This window comes from Harpia harpyja, chromosome 23 (assembly GCF_026419915.1).
Source record: "Harpia harpyja isolate bHarHar1 chromosome 23, bHarHar1 primary haplotype, whole genome shotgun sequence".
Lineage (NCBI taxonomy): Eukaryota > Metazoa > Chordata > Aves > Accipitriformes > Accipitridae > Harpia > Harpia harpyja.
The window spans coordinates 12,242,231-12,264,747 of record NC_068962.1 but is presented as its reverse complement, the minus strand read 5'-3'; the positions used below and the strand labels follow the sequence as shown (position 1 = coordinate 12,264,747).

The 22,517-nt window shown below is 38.2% G+C and overlaps 1 protein-coding gene across 3 annotated transcripts in view; it reads left to right on the top strand.

Annotated features, from left to right (window-relative positions):
* The window catches only part of NAV3 (neuron navigator 3), a 420,281-nt gene that overhangs the window by 310,670 nt on the left and 87,094 nt on the right, over window positions 1-22,517 (top strand). For all 3 annotated transcript variants that reach the window (XM_052774469.1, XM_052774467.1, XM_052774468.1), the window contains exon 12: window positions 1,621-1,740. In XM_052774469.1, the coding sequence (XP_052630429.1) occupies window positions 1,621-1,740 (120 nt within the window). The remainder of the gene's footprint in view (window positions 1-1,620; window positions 1,741-22,517) is intronic.

Genomic DNA, 22,517 nt, shown 5'->3' with positions numbered 1-22,517 from the left:
TAGTGTGTAAGTGTGACTGTTAATTTACCTTTGAAAACAAATGTGAAGTTACCTTCTGCAGACCCCAGATACCAAGGTTTCAGAAATCCCTTGCTGAACTACAGGCCAAATCTTACCAGTGCATAAAATGCCTCAGAGTTTGGTTAAAAATAAACAAACCAACCCTTTGTGTTTTAATGCACTTGAGGTTGCCTTCGTCCAGATTGCCACCCAGGACACGATGCCATCTCAAACCGTAGCTGTTGCACAGGGCTACGCTACCACAGCTTTGCTCTCAAAATCTGCACCAGTTCACCCACCCCGAAGTGTGGGGGTGGAGGCTGGTGTTCCCGGGCTGCTGTATTAGCCCTGAGGTCTCTGGGACAGTTGATTTCAATTAAATCAGCTCCCAGAAGGAACCGCAGGGAGAGAGCCAACAGAACATCTGGAGCACTGGCGGTGTGTGTGTGCCTTGGCTTGTGCCGGCGAGGCCGTGTAGAGCTATTGAAGTTAAATGTTTGTGTACGTGGACACACGCTTCGACTGAAAGATGGGTTTGAGTGGCACCGTTTCATGGCTCAAGGAGAACTTGTGTTCAAGATTATTTGAATTGGGAGTGAACTGCAGTAGGTAATTTTAGCCATCGTCCTAACATTGGGACTACGCTTATTTCAGTAAGCTTTTAATTTGACTTTCAGCAGGTTCACTGAGGTATACCAAATTTTTTACCTGTATATGTACACTTCTATGTTAAGTGCCATACATGTGCATGGTCCTTCACAAATAAATTTGTGCAAACTCTGCACTAGGTTGCTACACTAAAGTTACCAAAAAACACAAGAGGGAAATGTAAAAAACAAGAGCCTAAGAGGGAAGACAGTTTAATGAAAGGTCCTTTGAGAAAATAACGGACAGGTCTTGAGAATAGGACAGGCTTGTGGTACTGCTCAGTTATAAGCACCAAGACCTCTCATGGAGTTAACTAAACTGTAGGTAGGCGTTCCAGAAATTATTGCTGCTGCTTGAAATACAGAAACTTTTAATAGTTCTCTAGTGAGTAAGCAGCACTATACTCACTGTTCGATTCATTAGTCATTCATTATAATGTGAAGTGGTGGGAATCAAGCAAAAGGAACACAGATAGAAACATATTCTTAAATGTCATTGTAAGGGCTTCACTGGATATCTCTTTCATATCTGAATAATTGCATCCCAGCAGGGACTACGGATTTGGATTCTCAATTTCTATTCCCATTTAGATGGATGCCACTGATTTTTTTCCTTTTTTTTTTCTTTTTTAACTGGAGTTATGCTTCTTGCATCTGGTGCTATTCTTTGACAAAACTGCAGTACTTAAAATATGATTAAAATTTTTGAAGATACTTGAGGGTTTCAGTCTATTTTAGTAAAACAGGTTGGCCTGTAAGCCATCACAGAAAAAGGCAAATGATCCTAGAAAATAGGCATATATCTGATCTCCCTGTGCTAGGAACACAAAGTGAGAATATTTAGGATAAGCCTACCATCTAATAGGACAGCCTGTACCTTAAACATTTGAATTCACAGTCCATTAACTTTAGAGTGAAACGTGGTTGCCAGATGGTTGCATTTCCCACTGATTGACCACACATTTATTTTCAGGTACATGACAGATGGAGGACTCAACCTATATACTAGAAGTCTGAACCGAATACCAGACCTAGCTGCCTCTCGAGACGTCATTCAAAGAGGGGTTCATGACGTGACTGTGGATGCAGACAGGTAACAGTGCTTTGCTAAGTAAAAACCTATCTGAGCTTTACAAATGGTTTTCATCCTTCATACCTGCTAATATATCACCATTTTGTTCATAAGGAATAGCAAGAGAAAGCAAGACTCTGAGGCTGCTAGGTTTCTGAGCACACAGTACACCAAATACCACAAGAAGTGGGGAAAAGGCAAATTTCTCACATGCGAAGGGGACTTAGGAACAATTTATTGTTGAAGATGTAAGTGAAAATATTAAGAAGCCCAGACCTTACTTGCAATCTCGAATCTCTGAAATGGGACATGATTTTTACAGGTTGCCCTGTCAATTGACAGATGTAGGGAGAATACACGTGGTCTCTAGCCAGGAGAGAGCTTGCGTGTGCCTGGCAAAGTGTGTCAGAACATGTACTTGGAGTTGGCTGGAACCAGAACTCTGATCTTCTTCACCCATTTTGCCCTCTGCGGGTGTCAGAAGGCGGCAATAGCTGTGAGCAGTGGGAAATGAGAACTGGGGTTATATCCCATTGCCTATGCAGCGTGAAAAAAGAACCAACGCTATCTTGCCCTTCTACGTGTATATATGGGTGTGAGCTGAAAAATGCGCTCCCACTAGTACTTCTGCAGATTAGGAAAGTGTTTTCTGTTTCTTTTCCTTGAGTTTAAAGTAGATTCGTATTGGTGGCTTGTATCCATGTCTGAGAAATAAAAATTCATAACCCAACTTTTGCAGAACTTAGAGCTGTCAGCTCTGAGGTTTTGGTCAGACCATCACAGAGATAAGGAGCAGCTGTGAAATTTGGCAGCCTTCAGTTTTAGGGGGTTGATTTCAGTCCCATCTTTTTAAAATCAGGTTTCCTTTAAGGAAAAGAATGTATTTAATCAGGAAGGGAGAAAAGGTTCACGGAGTGGCTCTGGTTTTACAAACCCAGCAAATTAGTTGAAGAAGTTCTAGGATATTAACCCAGGTATGATATAATTTTCACTTTTCACAGTTTTCTGGTGAAAATATGCCTGTGACACAAGTCAGGGATAGTCTGCATTAGTCAAAGAGTGCATGCAATGCATCAGGATAAAGAAGATAATTTTCATCTAGAGAACCAGTTACTTACAGAAGAAGGTTGCTTTAGCTGGCATATTAGCATTTGTTGACCTTGCAAAAAACCCTATTTTAGATAGCAATTCAAACGAACACGGCTTGGTTCTTTGGAACGCAAGCATTGACGTGATGCAAAGACCAGAGAAAGTGTACAGTAGGCGTTTAAGAAAATAATTTGGATAGAACTCAGGCAGTAACAGAAGGAGCAAATGAGAAATGAGATGTGGGCAGGAGGGACTTTTGTGGAGCTCTGTATGTGAGAACAAGAACCTTAAGCTCAAAGTGGGAGAGAGGGTGGAAAATTTAGAGGCTGGGAGTCATGTAATTAAAGACAGAATGTCGCTAGCGCCCACGTTTTTGTATGTCTGTATATCTTTTTTTTCACCTGGGAGTGAAGTTATTAGAGCTCTTCCCACCATGCAATATTCACACCCAGGTTTCAAACCACGCACATATTCCTTGAAAAAAAAAAAGAGGTCCAAATTAAGGGATTTTAAAATTTTTCTTACTATTCCTCAAGCTCTAGATGCCACTCAAACACTTTGTGTTTGTTTTTCTTTGAAGTGTTATTTAGTAATGTATGTGTTAATTTGTTCTATATAGTGTGCAGGTACATATATGTTTTGCATGTGAAACCACAGGGAGGCTATTATCGGTTTTCAATTAATGAGATTGTCCAGCATTTCCCAGTACATAAATCTGTTTTGGTTTGTTTACACAACTTTGTCAGACTGGCTAAAAATGTTGTGCTAAAAACTACCCTGCTGTTTCCGAGTCTTTCATCTCTGAGTCTATCGCTTGTCAGATTGTGGAGCAGTGACTTCAAATTTGTCAGGAGATTATTTTGAGCCTTGAGTGAAAAGCTGACCAATTTTATGCAAGATACAAGGCTTTTTAAAAAATGAAATTCATGAGTATTCAGGAAAGACTTATTTGATCTCAACAACTAAAATCTCAATATATTCCATCTTCACTGTTCATTTGCAAACTGCTCTTGACATTAGCAAACCGCATGAGCAAGCCCCAAAGTCATTTTTGAGCTTAAAGCCTACAGATGTGAAGTAGGATTTGCTTTGTAATGACTGCTTTCCCTTAACACAAAGAATGAAAGCTGGACTCCTGTGCTCTTCTGAACCTTCTAAATGGGGTGTCATGGAACATCCATATGCTGTCATGTAATTAAAAAGTTTATCATAATGCACAGGCATGACGGATTTAAATTATGGATGTTCAGACAATTCTGGCATTTCCTGACCTTTCTATGCTTGATTTTTACAACCTTAATTGTGCTTTGTTGACATAGATTTTTTTTTTTTTAAATGTATAAGTGTATGCTATTCCTTGAAGCAGCAAAAAGGCGTTTAGGAAGTGGAAAAAAGTAAATATTTTTATGAGTTCTGATGATAACAAAACACATGCTTGCCAAAATGGGTCACAAAAAACCTGTATTAGGTCAAACAGACACACAAAAATTGTTTATGCTGATCTTCAACTATGTGTATCACGTGTATGATATGAAATCAGGTGGAAAAAGCAATACAGAGATTGCTGAGACTCTCGCTTTGTTTGGCAGGATAGGCTTTGGTCCTTCACAACCGCATGGGTACCTAAGATCTCATCTTATTTCACATAGCATTTTAGATCTTATTTTTTCTACTCTGAACAAAAAATAATAGGGTTTGTGTCAGGGCTTCAAGGTATGCCTTGCCACTGGTATGATGATCTTCCATGAAAGAGGTTTATTCTCCTCTCTATCATCCCTGTAGATATGTGAAGGACGTATGCATTTTCTCTGTGGTATCATTAGCATAAACCCTTTTCATAATTGGCATGATTTGCCCTGGCCTTTCTGTTGTAAAGGACTCTGCTGGCATCTCTGTGCAGGCAGAAAATAAATGATATGCTGCAAATATCTGATTTACTTTAGCAGGCAGGAGAGAAGCTTCAGTATTCTGTCCATCACTAGAGCCAGCAACTTTTGCTGGCAGCAACCCCATGTTCTTCATGAAAACTGAACTTGGGTTTTCTCTGACAACCCAAATTACAGCTTCTATTTATATTTTAAAACTTTTTCTTTTTGTGAGCTGGCAGTACAATATTCTTCAGATAGGTGGGCTGATGATATCTCTAAGGGTAATGCCATTTCTGGCAAATGTGTACTTTCAGACTGATTCTCGTTTAATGGATAAATCAGGAATAATTCATTGAAATTAAGGACATGGAACTGGTCTAAAAAGACAGTCAGGTCCCCAGTTTGATTCCACTCTAAATGGGTTTCAGAGAGCACCTGCATCTCCCCTTCTTGCCAAAAAGCAAAGGATTGAAGGATCTCCATGTGGAAACCTAGCCTGAGAGAGCTCATCCAAATAATAATATTAAATTGCTCTTTGAACAACTTCATAAAAAGCTAAATTCATCAATGCAACATAAGCCAAGGCTTAAGTGTTGCTTGCAAGCTGCTCTGGAAAGCACATTGGTGTAGAAAGGAACACAGCACATTTGCTTGTTCTAGGGAAAGAATTGTAATGGTTCAATGAAAGGCTGAAGGGACACTGGCAGCATCAGATGTCAATGGTTGTATCATTCTTCTTTTGATTTTTTTCTGATTTGGACTCTTTCTTTGGTCTATAAATGCCTATTCCTTGCAACTTACCTTGCTTCAGATACCATAAGATATTAATTAGAGGAGAAGATGGATTCACTGCAGCGGGTGTAACTTGGGATGTGGCTGAGAGAGTTCTCAGTGGTATGATGTTACTTTTCATTTATTGTTCTGTCTTCCTCCTCTACACTCTAGCATTTGCCTTCTGGGACTCTTAGAGGGAGTATTTGAGGAACATTCTTGGAGTTCAAAACCCTTTCCAAAGTAAGATGAGCCAAAAGAGATTAGATGTAAACACACAAAATGAATTATGTTCTTGGGAAGAATAAGGTTTATTGAAAAGTAGTTTGCAATGTTTCCAACCCCCCCTCCCTGTTAGGGAAGTTGAAACAAGCCCTTTTAGAAGGGGCTATAGCTCCACTAGTTCAACCATTGTCCTTCTGCCCCTATACCTGCTGAATTTCGTGCACTGTATCAAAAGCCACAGTTTCCTTCACTTTCATCAGTCAACAGCCAACATAAGTTGTGCAACCACTTTCCCCTCACATCCCTTGGATGCACTATTCTGTTTTTTTCACCTTTTTTTTGGATGAAACCCAAAGCTTTAAAGGTAGCTTATGCTGCTTAGTGTGCTTTTATCATGACCCTCTTCAGCTACTTTGCTGTTGCACTGAATCTGAGCGCCTGTTACACAGAGTTCTTGTGCACAGGGAGTCTTTAAAATGCTTCCACCATCTGTCACATGTGCAGAAGATTTGGCAGTTATCTCAGACTAGCTCAGGCTGGCCTGTTTGTTCTCAGCCAAACCATAATCACCATAATACATTATTAATTATAATTATAATAAAATAATTCCAGATTTTGTCTGTAGTTTATTAACTAACTTCCTGCATGAATGACTATAAGTCTTCTTCTGGTGTTTGTCTGAGTAGATGAGCCTTGAGCTGGAATATTGTACTTTTGGAAAAGGAACTTTTCCAGAGTTCAAAGGGGTATTGAACTGGGAGCCCTGTTTCATAGGGTTGGTATTATCAGAAAATGCTGAGAGACATCATGAACAGTGACTTAAAATCCTAATAGAATACAATGCCTGTTCTCATACTGTAAAGTTTTGGCAGCACATTGAAATTGCTGATGTCGTTTGGAATTTAACCCTCTGGGATGTTGTTCAGTGGACAGGCATACTTTATGTTTTGCCTTTCTATCCAGTTGCTTCCGCGTAATATGTATTTCAGCACTGTACTAATACTGTGCTTTCTGCCAGGTGCCTCTGCAGTTTGGTGTTGATGTGATCACTGTTCTGCCATGTTGCAACTATTACCTGTTCAGTTTGGTGCTTCTGGTAGCAGAGCAGGATTTACTACGGACAGTTAAAGGAATGTATATGCCACAGTATTGAACCATTCGCTGTGTGCAAACATCGAGCCCTCTACACTTTCCTCTCTCTCCCAACATTTCAGCTGTGTCCAACTCTGGGTACCAGTGTCTATGGCAATAAAACAAATATTCATCCGATAGATATGAAATAATAAACAATAAAACACAAAATAGATATACCTACTTCTTGCTGTCTAAGACTTTCTTGGGCAAAACTGAGTTTTGCTGCAAACCTCCTGTGCTGTGTAGGGAGTCTTCCTATACCTTTGCACCTGCCTTCACCACTAAGTATGCCTGTGATTGCTATTCTGTGCACAACCTTAAAAAGTCATTATAGACTTTAAAGTCAGCATGGTTCATACAGTTGTGTGATCTGTTATAATTTTCCTGGCTGTGATTTTAGAGTATTAGTAGGTTCTTAGGAGAGTGAAATAATTATAAATATCTATACCTTACTGTTTTGCAGTTATTACTCAAATACCTCCAGAAACCGTAATTAAAGAATCTCTCTTGTGAAGCAATTTAATTTTTAAACTGTTTTTACTATTGTTGCTCTCTTCTATACTTTTAATCTTCCATAATTTCTTTTCACAGCTGTTGCTGTTAACATTTCCCACCATTTACTTTTATTATTCTCAGATGATCCTGCATTTTCATAATCTCTGGTGTAAATCTTTCCTCATTTTGGCATCTGCTAGGCTATCGAGAAAGTTACTAGTTAGGAGTACCTATTTCAGTGTGTATCTCGGTTTTTATTGTTTCTGCAAAATACAGATGCAAAATTTAAGTACCTAAAGCATAAATATGGGTATATCCATGCATGAAGAGCAGAATAATTGTGTCAAAAGGAGCACTCCTGGTTTTTTGGCTCATTATGTTGTTAAGTATTCAGGATCCTTTGAGGATGAATACCTTATTTTGAAAAGCATAATGAGAAATAAAATTTTCAGTAATACAATTTTGTACAGCATTATTAATTTAAAAAGAATGGTATTTGAACTGACTTTGTTTCTGGTGATGCTTTCAAGAGTCAGGATTTGGACGATATAAAGTAAGCAGAGCAACTGGACTTTGATCTGATTTTGTGAGGTTGCCCCCTCCCTTACTTGCTTTAAGTATCTATAGAAATTGCCGATAGAACCGCAAACCAGAACATGGAAACATTTAACAGCTGTGTGTTTTTTGGTTCAGATACTTTATTAATATCAGTGACATAAACGAACTGCATTGTTAGCATGCTGTCATTAGTATGTTAAACTGTCATGATCCTGCAACATCATGTCTGCAGACACATTTCTTTGCACCCAGCTTACATAAGGAAATGACATTCAGAAAAGGCAAGAACAGTGCATGGCAGATGTTTACTTTAAAACAAGACCGAGCTGTGAGTGATTATGTGAAATGAATGACAAATGAAGTTTTCTCTTTCTCAGTTTCTGTCAAGTGGCAGAAAGAGGGACAATATCAACTAATTTCAGTTTATACGAAAAAGGAATTCATGGAAATAAGTTTTTAAAGTTTTGCAAGGAATGGAAGCGAATTACATTCTCATGCGATGCTGAATGAGCTGAGCATATAGTTTGCTGTAGGGTCATTGAACTGAAGGGTGGCTGTTTACAGCTGACACGTTCAACGTTCTAGCAGACCCACTTTTTCAAAGTGGATGGTGTGGAACTAGGTATTAATGTCATGCAGTCTATTTGCATTCTTTATTTCTGCTTATCTCAAAGTTTTGTTTAGGTACTTTAAAATTATTCGAAGTGAGGCTGGACTTTATCATATGTTAACAGATTGCTAATACTTCTCTTCAGGAAAATGCAGATGGTTTATTTTGATTGTAATCTACTCCTGAAGAGAGTACCAATGTATTTAATATCAACTACCTAAGACTCAGTCTACAGTTTCAGCAGCGGCATCATTTTGGTCCACTACTGTACTTCATTGCTATCAGCAAAGACTAATGTACTGTCTCCTTTGTGTTAGAACAAAACACGGGTAGCAAGATTTAAATCATTACCCAAAATACCCCAGGCTCAAATACAAAATTAAATGTGTGATACATATTTGAGTCCTGAAGTCAAGAAACATATGAAGTTCTTTAAAATGTCTTGATTTGTTTGATGGCTGGAGGAAAAAAAATGTAATTTTATTCTCCTGCATGGCTATCAAAAAAAAAAAAAATTGAAATTTGCAATAACATAGGTGCAATTGAGATTATAGTTCTAACATTAACGAACATGGTATATTTTAGACAGATGCTTCATGAAACTGAATATAAAAATTACAGTTTTGATAATTTAGTATTGGAGATGCAGCAGCTTGCGATCACTAAGTTGTCTTTTGTTCTAAATTGCCTCAGAGAGACCTACTTCCTTGTGGAGTAAAATATTCTTGTTTCTTACTTAAGTCATTTATTAAAGAACTATTTTTATAATAGCTACTTACCAGATTCAGGTAGCTTGTGGTATGCATGTACACGCATGCTTGGCAAACAAAACGTATGAATTACAAGAATGTTCCAATTAACACTTTCATAGAAAGTAATTCATTTGTAACACTATAAAAATCCTTTGCCTTGGATTTATTAGGTATAAGTGCACTTTAAAGAACATTTGGATTTGGCAGCTTCAGGAGACCTCTAAAATGAGGAAAAACAGGGAAAAAATGGAAAGCCACACGATGGTGTGGTTTTTCGTACCCACAAGAGGTAATGAGAAAGGGGTAAAATAATCTGCTCTGACAGCTACTTGCTGTTGTTTTGTACACCCACTCTTCCTCCTAGTTGGCAGGTGGACAAAACAGGTAGGTGAAAGGAAGGATAAATTTAAATTAAGCTTAGCATCTTAGGGGTGCAAATGCATGTTTGCTGCTTGAGCTGTAGGGCTGCTTACAGTGCAAAAGAGGAAAATTGCAAGGTTTTGACCTTTTCCCTTGCAATGTGCTGCTCTTAGAGCAAAACGGTATGGCTCTCTGTCCTGGGGCTGCAGGAAAGCAGTGATGTTCAATGCATTTTGGATTGGCAATTGCATTGCAAGGTAACTTCATCATTAGTGGCTAAAAAAGATAGCCGGAATCCAGCTGTAAACCTAGTCATGGGTTACCTGTGATCAGACTAAATTAAAAGAAGGATGTCTCTAAAGCTGTGCAGGTTAAAAAACATGGGAGCCTTTTATTTTCCAGAAAAAGAAATGGACTTTCAACCCTGTAGGCTGGCTAAAGACAGTGTTCAAAGGGAGAGAGCATGAAGGGAAAGCTGGGAAGGATACGGCATGGCAGAAAAACTGCCAGCCAGTGCAGAGAATACCCCTCGCTGCGGGACGCAACATGTGCTAACCTTTCTCTTTGAAAAGAAATCCCTCCGTTTGCTTGTATCAACATCTTACTTATAAATCTTGACTATGTCACCTCTGAGTCTTCTTTTGATGGGGAGAGGAAAAGACGATCCTCCCTCTTCAATCTGTTCTCCGAGCGCTGTTGCGGAGGCTTCCTGCCCCTCCTGAGCCCCTTGTGACAACCTCAGCTCCGCACAGGGAAATGTTTGGTGCAGCAATGTGCTTGCAGTTTGTTTTCTTTTGAAGTTACAGCACTAATCTCATCTGTATCTAATTGTTAAAATATTAAGTCTTCAAAGATTTCCTTTGTAAACAAAAGATTGTCATAACAATTTAAGCAGGATCAGATGTGTAAACATAAAGAGAAGAACCCTCAATGCGTTTTACAGAAGTTTTTTTACAAAAGGATATGGTATAGTTATAATTCAAACCTGCTTAGTGGATTGAATAATCTAAAATACATTATTTGAATGGAATTTAAAAATAGTTTTGCCTAATTACAATTTACCTGAACAAATAAGCTTTTAATGTTACATGTGTGTATCAGGTTTAATTTCCGACATGCTAAACTTTCTCCTATATTCCTTTTGGATGCATTATGCTCTAGAGCTGTCTCATACTGCAGAATAGAGTGTAAAATGGCTGCTAACCCTATTAACTGCTGTGTAGGTAAATTCGTGAAAGCAAAAATTGCTTTACTGCGGTTTAAAAGCATGTTTAGTGTTGGAAATAATTGCATTGCCCTGGGAAGTACAGTAATTGACAGAACAGGTATTTGTCATTCCTCAGAGTGTTTTATCTAGAAATAAATCTTATTGATATGTTAGAGTCTTTTATATTATAATATCCAACAATTTCTGATCAGACACTCAGTATACTTACTTAAAAGTGAAATTAAGGTATTTCAAATGGGTAGGATTTGAATCAGTTTCTGGAAAAGAAACTACAGAGACAGAAAACATTAAGTTACGTATTACATATCTTCTGACTGTTCCTCAATGAACAGATTAATATTGAGAGCCAGTCCCTAAAATCTGAAAATTTGTTGATTCAAACTAGAAATTCACACACAATTACAGTAGCAAGTTAGTGAACTGTAGGAACAAGACATGAGGAATAAAGGTAGGCTGTACTTATCCTCACTTTGTTAAATCAAGCCTAGATCTTTCTGTAAGATATTTATTGCCAGATTCAAATACCAAAGTAGACAAAATTTAATGAGTGGTCTGTGTCTGGAGTGACTGGAAGACATGTAGTACTTTTTGAGAGGCAAGTGATCAATAAAGGCCTATAGTCTTCATGACTCATGAACCACCATCTGGAGGCTCTTCTCTTTTTCCATTGACTGTACCAGGAACACAGCTGGACAGGTAGCTTTTGAGGTATGTTAAGATGAACCATGACTGTTTTAGAGAATTTAAAAAAAAAAAAACAAAACCAAACCAAACCAAAACAAAAACCCTGCTGGATTTGGGGTTTTTTTTCATTTTAAATAAAAGAAATTCTAGTGGAGCACTGCAGTGAAGTGACAAGCCTGTATGTAGTTACATCAGCCACAGCATGACATGACATACTGTCATCCAGGGATAGTCCTTTAGTGGAAGGAGTTACCTTCCAAGGGATTTTAGAAAGGCTCCATTTTAGGAAAAACAGTTTCTGTACAGCAAAGCTATTGAAAGAGAAATCAGCATGTTTCTATAAGGTTAAAGAATTATTCTTTTTCCTCTTTGAGTTAAAATCCTTCCCCTCTATGAAAAGAATTGCCTCAGTGTGCCACGTATGACCCAAATCTTCTGATGCGTAAAAAAATAACTGAATTGGCTCTATTTTACAAGTATTTTCCCTTTGTTCAGGATAGAAAGACATTTATGATCCCCTGTTTTGTACATCTTTCTTTCTCTCTCTTTAATCATTTAAATTAATGACACCAGCAATACTCTTGAGAAATGGATGAATATAAAGCGGATAAACTCAATGGAAAAGTGTGTAGGAAAAATAATTTTTTGTGTATTAAGTATGTTGACAATGATAATTTAGAGCCTTCCAGATAAATTGTGAAAGCTAATATCCTAAATAGATTTTCAATAGCTTTCCCTAAACAGCTATTTTCCATAAAATTACCCATTATATTTTGTTTTGGAATGATCCTATTGAATTGGCAATGTGGGAAATTTTAAGACTGGGCTTGTGTGTATGAGTGTCATTCCAGCGTGCCACTGAATTGCTGAGTAGTGGTAAGTGAGCCCCAAGAACTCCAACTCAATTTCTGCAGATTTCCAGTGTGGGCAGTAAGAACAGCCTACCTCACAGAAAATTTACGATAGATAGTTTATTAATTTTGGATGGCTGCTTTGGTATTATTTTGTCAGATTCTTGGACCTGCTGCAGCTCTTTGGTACAAGTGAGCACAAAGGCAATAAATACTGAAGGTAGCTGGTCAGCAATTGCTACATGCAGTATTGGTCCTCGGTCTGTAGCGGGTTTGACTAGTGCTTACTCAGGGAGCCGTAACTATTTCCTTGACAGGAGCTCCATTTCTTTCACTAGCCATGGCTCTGATACAAGGGGGAACTGAATGATGTGATATTCATTGTCTTAAAGCTTCAAGCATTTTCTCCACCACGCCCCACTCTGAAAACGTTAGCTGTTGTCCTTTCTCCGTAAAAGTAGCAGTGAAACCCAAATACCAAGTTCGTTTCACGAAGTATTGAATTGCCAAAGGAATAAGGTCTTTGAGGTTCTCTTTCAAGAAGACAGCAGTGCATTTCTGGGTTCACAGTTGTGGTGTTGCCATAGGTAATTATTAGGATGCCAAATTGCTACCAACACTTCAACTTTTTAAAGTTAAAGAAAAAGATAAAAAATAGTTTATTCTTTATTTTTCAGTAGATCACAGGTTTTGAAAGAAGTTTCTATCTTGATAATATATCCTAAGTAGCATTAAGAATTGATCACCAGCTGCAGCTTCTTATAAATATACTCTAACTAAAGGGAGCTCAGGGGGGTTTTTGTGGATGATCCTTCTGGAAAGTGAATACTCCTTAAAAAGCTGGCTTTGAAGGGTGTCTTCTGCTTTCCAATCTCCTGCCCTGTTCCCCACGCCACCACCCATATAGTGGGTACCCCTAGAGGAAAAATCATAATGACATAAATCCAAATATTCACTTAAAACCTCTAAAAGAGCCCCTGTAAAATTTACTAGGTATGGTATAAAACAATCTAGTGGTTGCCCTATACTACATGGACAACCAAAGCTGCCTCCCATCAGTCCAATGCCTAAGGAAAATACACACAGGATATGAAGTCATCTGTTTTCCCCTCTCCAGCAGCTGTGATGTTTTAGACCAGTGTCTTAAAAATGAGGATTAATTATCAGTGCCATGCTAAGAATCATTCATATAATAAAGCAGGGACCAAAGGACAATGTTGTCATTTTCATGTGAAATAATTCATATATTTGGGAGGAGACTAATCAAGATACCAAGTTAATTTCTTAGGCAATTCTGCTGTTCACGCTACCAGTTTCTGCGAAACCACCTTGTCTTGTTTGAGTAGCAGTTTGTTTTTTTCCTGGCATCTCGGTTGCATTTTGCAAGGAGAAGTTGGGAAAAAAGCCCAACATAAATCCTAGGAAGAGTGATCCTAACTTAAGTGTCTCACACCTGGTTTTATAGGATTTGTATTTGAAAACCTAAGCCAAATTATGAGGAAAAAAATATGGTCTAAAAAGGAAAAATAGGAAAATTTAGGAAAAATAAATAAGGACTTTTTAATTAAAAAAAATGAGGACTGTAAGCAACCTGATAATTTCAGGATGGCTTGCACTTTGGAGGTCACAAAACTGTAAATAAAACTAGATTTTCAGAGGACAGTGTTAGATTTTTACATGTTTACTCTTGATCTTTTAGGCAAACAGAAATACACCAGAGTGATCTTAAAACAACTGAATCTTCCACAGTTAATTGTCTTCTATTTTATCTCTGAGTGTTTTTTCAAAATATTGTTTGCAAAAGTGTGCCATAATGTACAGATTATGCCGAACATGTTGTCAGGTCTTCCTGAATGGTACGTGATTAGATTCAAGCTCTGGATGCTTAAGTTGTAGATGTAGCAAATTATTTTCTCATTTCATTTGACCCCGGAGAAATCCCTTAGGAGAAATTTGTGGATTAATGTACATGTCACAGAAAGCCTTTGCTCCTTAAAGGAAACTCAGTTAGACATGAATCTTACTCTTCTCCCCTGTCTTTTTCTATTCCTGATAGGAGAATAAACACCAGTATGTTGAACCACTATGATTTTAGAAGATATGTATGTATTTTTGCTGGAACAGTGTTATGAGAAGATTGTGGGCCTGTAATATATTTAATCAGCCTAACATTTATTATATGCATTTTAATACTTGGCCCCAATGAAAAAGATGGAACAGCTCCTACACCGGGCCCCCCATGATGCCTGATTTCTTGTGGGTCTCTAGTGCATACTCTACATGCAGTACTGTATTTGCCATTAAAAACTTCCTGAAAAAGCTTGTGTTAGCACACTTTAAATTTTCTTTATGGTTGGCCAGAGCGTACTCAAAATGATTTAGTACTTTCCTAAGCAGTTCTTCAAAAAGAGTGTACGTTAAAAGGGCCGTCAGAAAGTGACCCTTTGGCTGGGCTGAACCCACAGCAGGAAGCTTCCAGAGACACAGGAGAGAAGGGACTTCATCCTGAAGAAAATGCAAACCGTGGCACTAATTATGTACCAAAGGGGAATTATCGTGTGTCTCCTAACGCCTGAAGTTCTTCTACAGAGACTGCTGAAGCTGTGCATAAAAGATATCAAAAGGATACTGAGGAGACTGCTGTTCTCAAGGGTGTAGGTACCATGACGAGTACAGTGTGCATGCCCGCATGGCTGCCCTTTGGCTCTGGTTAGTATGCCAGCAAAATAAGACCGTGCAACATCCTCGTCCAACTCAGCTGGGATACTAAGAAATTATTTTATAGGCTGTTGACAGGAAAAAAAAAAAAAAAAGCAAGTATTTCTGTTGTGTCTGGTTTTGGCATGGATTCTATGACTTGTTTTAGAGGAATGCGACCGGCCCTTTGCTGTGGAGGATGCTGGCCAGGTGCAGGGAGAGCCCTCCGTGTCCCTGCAACGCTGCTGGCAGCTCCCGGTGACCGAAGAGCTCAGCAGAGGTGGTGCGGCTCCCTGAGCTTCATGCTTCAGCTCTTGCAAGCTGCTACGTGTAGCTAAATGGTCACTCAAGAACACTCTGAGATGCTCTCAATTATAAGAAGCATTTCATTAATTTCCATTCGTCCCCAGGTTGTGGAAATCCAGACGTGGCCTGGAGGCATCGGTGCGTTCTGGGTGCAATTGGGATGGACCAGAGAATTCAACCTGCAGTAGTTGAGTGTGTAAAACTTTAGCCAGATAAATGAGATAAAGGAGGAAAACTGTATTAAATCTAGATAAATCAGTGCTGTATTGTGTCAGGAAAGGAAACACATTTATTAGCATAGTACTTTAGAGTAATATGCTATAGTGGCAAAAAAGTACCGATAGTTTTCCTTTGTGCTGCCGTTGCAAAGTTCTCTGGTACATATTTAGCTGCCAGCTTGTAATAAAGTCTGTGTGTCAGCCCCATCAGGACTTCATGCAAGCCCTAAGAACCAGCCAGCTTCATATTCTAATCAAAGTAAAATCTCATGAAGCTAATATCAGAGGCTCTACAAAACTGTATGGCAGCAACTGTTTTTAATAAAAAAAAAATAATTGTGTGGTGTGTAGCAAGTTGTAGCCTTTAACTTTATACACCATTTCACTTTCATGCTCAGGTTCCTTTAATTTTCCACTAGTTAAAAAAGTGCAAGCCTTTTTTTGGTTTCCCAGTGTATTTTCATTTTTGTATTGTTAAATGACTTCTTTTTGGCAGAGGCAAAAATAATTGGTTGGACAAGAACATATAGAATCATTCATGCATTTCCTGAAAGCTAGTATTGTGCTGATGTTTCTCTATGAAGCTGTTCCATCTGCTATTTTTCTGTAAATTTTAAGAGAAATCTTAGAAATCTTTTTAAAAAATTATCACTGGGAAGCAAGGGTTTTTGAAAGCCAAACTTTTGCCAGAGTTGTAATTTTTTTCTCATTGAAGATGGATTTTTTTATAAAAGCCACCACCTCAGTTATTTCCGAGTCACTGCTAATTTAAAGTCAGACCCCCTTCCTTCATGGGTTTCTCACCCTAGTGCTAGTTTTTTCCTCTGATATTTTTATAAAAGCCTTCTGTATTCCCATTTGGATAGCATTACTTCACGGTGCTTCTTCTCAGGCGTTATCTCTTGCCTGCAAGACTTGGCTGAAGCCATATTATTAATTGGTTTCCTCCTCGTTTTCTTTTTACAGGAAAGGACTTTTTTAACCTTCGAACTTAGAAATCACATTGGTCATTTCTTTCTCCTTGTATTTTTCTTTTGAAGCAGTATTGAATTCCATTATACCTCCTGGGGTGTCTTTTAGGTTTGACCAGCTTTCCTGAACTCTAGTAGTCATATTGTTTGGGTTTGGTTTTTTTCACATTTTCCAGCTACTTTCATTCTTATATTCAACATCTGTTGGTTTTGGGGTTTTGTTTGTTTTACCAAAGAAGAGAATGCCAAGCTCCTTCCTGTAGTCCCACCTTTCTAGGGTAGACTATAATTCAAAATAAACTCTGATTCTCCTTGTTGATAGATATTTGATTCCATTAGTTACTCAGTAATTAGCTGTAAGACTTTCCCATAGTGATCCCCTCTTTTAAATTTATCACCACTGCATTTTTAATAGTGAGATTATAGCTCAGTGATGGTTCCATTTTGAAATTTCACCATTTTATCCTTCCCTTTCTGTCAGTTCGGTAAATACGAGAACCTATTTTTGCTGTCCAGTTATATTTATGAAGATGATTGCCATTCCTTTTCAGGTTTGCTTTCATGGTCTCATATGTTTGTCCAGTGTACCAATTTCAATAGCTCTGTCTTTTTCCAGCTTGTCTTTCAACCCCTTCTACTGATTTCGGCAAACTTGGGTTCCTTCTGGTACATTTGTGTACCAAACTTTGGGAGAGAGGAACAGTAGTCAGGAACAAGAAAAAACAGCAAAAGACTCTTGTCAGTATTCAGTTTGGAAAGAAGCCTTTGACATCCTGATAAATGCTGCTGATGTGGAACATTCGAAGAAATTACTTCAGCTTTGCAAAGTGGGTGGTAACAAACATGATAGCCTCGAAGGCTGGAGCGTGAGAGGGGGACAAAGTTTCCCAAGTTGGCAGGGACTTAATTAATTGCAACAGGCTTCAAATGTTTTTGCTGTCTGCAGCTATATTTTTATTTCATCTCTCACTTGCTAGTCTGCTCTCCAACTCAAGTGTTGCCATCATCTATTAATATAGAAAGTGGGGAAAGAATTTCTTTGTAATAAGGGGGGTTTTGTTTGGTTTTTCTTCCCCTCTATAGTGAAGCCATTTGGGGCCCTCTCCATCTTTAAGTTAGTGACCTGCCTCTGAATCTTGGGAGTCTAACTGGAGTAATTTATGGGCTAAATGAGGTGCCATATTTCTGCTACGCCTTCTGAAGCTTTCTAGCTGATAAAGGATTTTTTTTTTTTAATTTTTTTTCATTTGTTTTGTTTTGGGCTTGGGGTTTTTTGTGCGTGCAGTTTCAGCCAAACGGTAGCCCTGCTTTTTTGGTCTTTTCTGGCTTTAACTCAAGGTGACATTTATGGGAGAGGAGAGAGCTTCAGGATACCAGGGAGAGATCCAGGGTGATTGGCTGCTCTTTGGCAGTGATTTATTAAAGCAGCTCTCCTTATCTCCTTGACTGAGATCCTGGTATATTTATTGCTATAAACCCAGCTAGCCAGAGGTCTCGTTACCTTCTCAGCAAAAGTTTCTTGTGTCATAGACTTTGACATTCAAGTTCAAAGCCTAAGAATGATTTCATTTTTAATATCAAACATTAATAGGTTCCAACTAAGCTGTCGACATTCCTTGCAGCAGTCAGCCGTTTTGGATGCATATTGCCCCTTGTATAATTTAAATGCAGTCTGCTTTGCTTTCTCAGACAAAATAGCATATGTTTTGTAGTATTTTTGGAGGAGGATGAACAGTCTCTGGGTTTCAGCCAGACTCTTTGTATTATGTGCAGGTGCTTTGGGCCTTTAATAATTAGGGGACCTTCTAATAGGAGAATCAGAGGACAAGGCAGGAAAATTACTATGACGTGGGTTCTCTTTGCCTCTGCAAAAAACTAATCTTTCCTGTTTTAGCTAAAGTAAACTTACAGCTGTGTTTCAGCCCATGCTTATGGGAAACACGATACAGAATTGATAGAATCATTAAAACATTATTAAGTAAGTATGCTCTATATCAATCTACCTGGATTTAATTGCTTTACCTTAAAAAACCCCACCAAAACCCCAAACCAAACATTAACCTCTAATTGAACAGGCAAGCAGGGCAAAGGTCTGAAGTTCCTGGGTTAATACTATGTCACTTACTCTTTTTAAATTTTCATAGTACAGTAAATCTACATGGACTGTTTTTTTTTTCCGAAGGCTGACCAAAGGAATGGGTATGCTTTTTGTGGTAGGCAAGCTTGCAGTAGGCAAAACCTTGGCTTTTTTCTTTACCATGTCCTACCCCTAAGCCACACAAGATTTGAATGAACTCAAAATGTAACTTTTCTGTTCTGCAGAAAGCCTATCACGGTAAGTCACCAATTGGTACATCAGATATATATATCAGTATATAACAGTAGGTCTGTTGAGAGGTGTCAGGGTAGGCAAAATGTATCTTTCCAAACCAACTCCCAGGGAAACTCACTGATATATGCCTGCATGTATCCTGCCTGCAGGTGTTTATCCATGTGGTGTGAGCGTGTACTCATGTCCACACCTATGTGTCAGTGTTTCTCTGTATGTGTCGAGTATATAAGCATGTTAGTGGAGGAAGCCGTGGTGTTCACAAGCTGCGTTGCCTCTTTGTGCTGTCGCCCTCCGTGTAGGCTCCGTGCCTGAAGCTGCTTGGCATTGAGTATCACCTAGCAAAATAATGGGAGTTAAAAGCTAAGAGGATGTGACCTTAAATGGTTAGCAATGACACAGCATGCCAAGTTTTTAGCTCATGAAGGATAAAGCAAAAGAGTCATCTTAGGAATCTAACAGATAAATAATGACACTATGAGCCAAGGGGACAAAAAGGCGGTGGAAACATTCTCCTGGTGATTATAGATAGAGTAAAATTATTCATTAAAGCATTTTGCAAAGATACATTAGGCTCAAGAAGCTGTTGTGGTTCTTACAGTCTGATGAACTAGATAATTAAAAATTTACCCTGACAGTGTCTTTCAGAGCTGCTAATTATTTAGCAATTTTTGCTTGACAGCATGGTGCTGCATATTAGACCTAATTGACATTATATCTTACTGTATATATTAGAAGTAGAAATGGACAATCAGCATATGCTGACATTTTCCTTTCATTACAATGACAAACGAAGGAAATATTTGGTTATTATATTGTCATCACCATTCTTAGGAAGTATCCAGCATTTAATATTTTATATCATTGTCTTCATTTACAAACATTCATTGATATTACAAACATGCCAGTTCTGAGTATTTTCCTTATTTTGCAATTAGGGAAATAAAGGGGAAAGGGTTATTTTTGTCTTAAACATCAAAGTACTGAGTCTGCTGGTTTGTAGACTGGCTATCCACCCTTTTAGTCCCTCAGAATTAAGTTTTCAAAAGCCTTGTACCCATTTTTGCCTCAGAAGCATCCATACATTACCTGCGCCTTATTTCTGCACTGGGAAAATTTATTCTTCCTATTAACTGTGATAAATCTGCCCTTTACACCTCTACTTCTCATGTTATTGATTAGGCAAACAACTCCTGTCTGGCTTTTTCATCTGCTTATTCGCTCAGTTCTGCATCTGGTCAACACTGATGCTTCTATGCTCACCCTGGCTGTTTTCTCATCCTGCTGTGTCTTAAATGCTATGGAAATCATAAACTTTCTGGGGCAAAGACTCTTATTGGCATGTTGCTCCAGTGTGCAGGCAGCATATTTAACCAAAATATTTGAGCATTGTTACTAGAAGGTACCATAATACATCTTATGGTAACTATTAGTAATAAACACCCAAAACAACTCCACAAAATTAACTTTATGGCCATTGTTCGAGCCATCACTTGATGTTATTCCTTAATGATTCAGTCATGCTCTTCTTTCAGAGTACAGCTATTTTATTTTCAGCAGGACTCCTCCTTCAAATAGCCTGCTTAAAATAGATGGAATGAAACTGTTCATGAAAAAGTTAATTGAGGGTATTTTGTACATAGAAGATGGGGCTGTGAAATTAGAGATTTGGATTGGAAAGCCCCTTTGTTGTTCCGTCTAGTCTAATTCTGCACTGTTGCTAAATAATGATATTTGGCTGTCTGTTCTCACCTTGAATATTCTATTTCCCTTAGTAACAATTTTATGGTCTGCCCACAGCATCTTGTTAAATTGCCTCTTCTCACTGGGTTGGCTTATATATAGATTTTCTCAAATGCAGTAACATAAAATACTAAAATAAAAAAAACAGCAGTAAGTGGTAAAAGGCAGGAAATTTAAGGAAATATATGTGAGATAGCTATCGGGAAAGCAGTTAGAGCATGCAAGGCAAAAAAGCAAAGCAAAATAATATCAGAGCAGGAAGCCAAAGAAAACGAGAGTATAGTCTGAGTTCAATAAAAACAATAAGAAAAAGATGACAATAGAATAAGAAAAATGATAGATTTCATAATCTTACAAAAATTGAATTAGAAAAGATGCTTTCGTTTGTGTCCATTTTGATAAAGCATTCCACTGATTTTCTGTAAGGCAGCAGTTAATTATCAAGGTACAATTAGCCCTTAGAAACAACAAGAGAAGTGTTCCCTGATAACTGTATAATCTGATGTATCTGGACAAAAAACATCATAACGTTTTAAAAGGAAAAGCAGGGAAACACTTTAAAATGATGCTCAGCGAATTCTTGAAGGCAGGAAGGCAGTATCAGTCAATTTGAGAAGTTAAATGCAGAACCACACTGAGGGGAATACAACACACAGAGAATCAAGAAGTCATTGCTTAGTAATCCCGACACTTTATTCAATATAGTCAAGTGTATATTATTTACATAACCCTCACATGTGGAGAGGAACATCTTAGATTTGACAAACAGCCAAGATGTGATGAAACAGAACATGCCAGGCATACTGCTGCTTTTCAGTAGTGCTGTGCCCTTGCATTTGCTATAGATTTCTGGAAAAAGCTATTGAATAAAGCTTTCAATACCCCCTCTCACTGATAGTTAATTTCTGCCATAAAATAACTGAGAGGCCTCCCAGACCTGCTATGTGAAAGCTCAGAAAGAGCTCCTTATCTAATCAAGGAGAGGAATCTCCTGACTCACTTTACGGTTTTATACAACCATGTGCACGCTGTAGGTGGTCTACCTATTCAGCGCTAACCCCCAGAGCATGTTGTAATAAACATTTTGCTAGACAAAATGGTAAGCTGAAGTGAGATTTAGCAATTTCAAAATTCTTTTTGGCACATAAAACGAGAGGAAATAGGAGAATTGTGGTATTTCACAGTGATTGTTGTCACTGATGATGTTTTTAATATTCATTGCACTGTTAAAATATCATTAAGTCAATGGAAATATTCATAGGATAATGACAAAATATTCACTGTAGTAGCAGAAAAATGTTTAAGGATGTTTTCATCAATCAAATATCTGAATATTGAATTAAATTAGAGCAATTCACAGTAAACTGATTAGAAAACAGTGAGAGAAAAGTTAGGTAAAATAATTCAACTTAAAACAAAATAAGGTAATTTTTTAGAACACTTTTCAGGTTCCATTTTTCTGCGGGCACTTTCTTGAAAATAACTGCAGCCACTTCTTTAAAATCTTTCCTTCTAATCAATATTTTTTACAGCTGTTGAGATTAGGTTGTTCATTGTACTGACAACCATGTCAATGAACTCATTTGGCCTTAATGATTTGATTCCGGCAGCAGCTACTAATTCTGCTTACTAGGAAACCGAAGGTTTTCGTACGAAGGTTAAAGATAGAAGTGGTTCCCGGGATGGCTGACAGGGTGGATCAGTGCTGCTGAGCCCTGTAGGAAAAGGTCACCGCTGCAGTACATAAGGGAGGGCTGTCACTGAGGGAGGTGAAGTCACATCTAGCCTCCAAAGAGAGGTTTGGACTTGGGTAAACTAGCCGTTGGCAGGTATAAGTAGGATTTGCTTATTGTCTCCTGCTTATCTTTGCCTACCAACACTGCTCCTGCCACTGCTGCCAGGCGGCCGT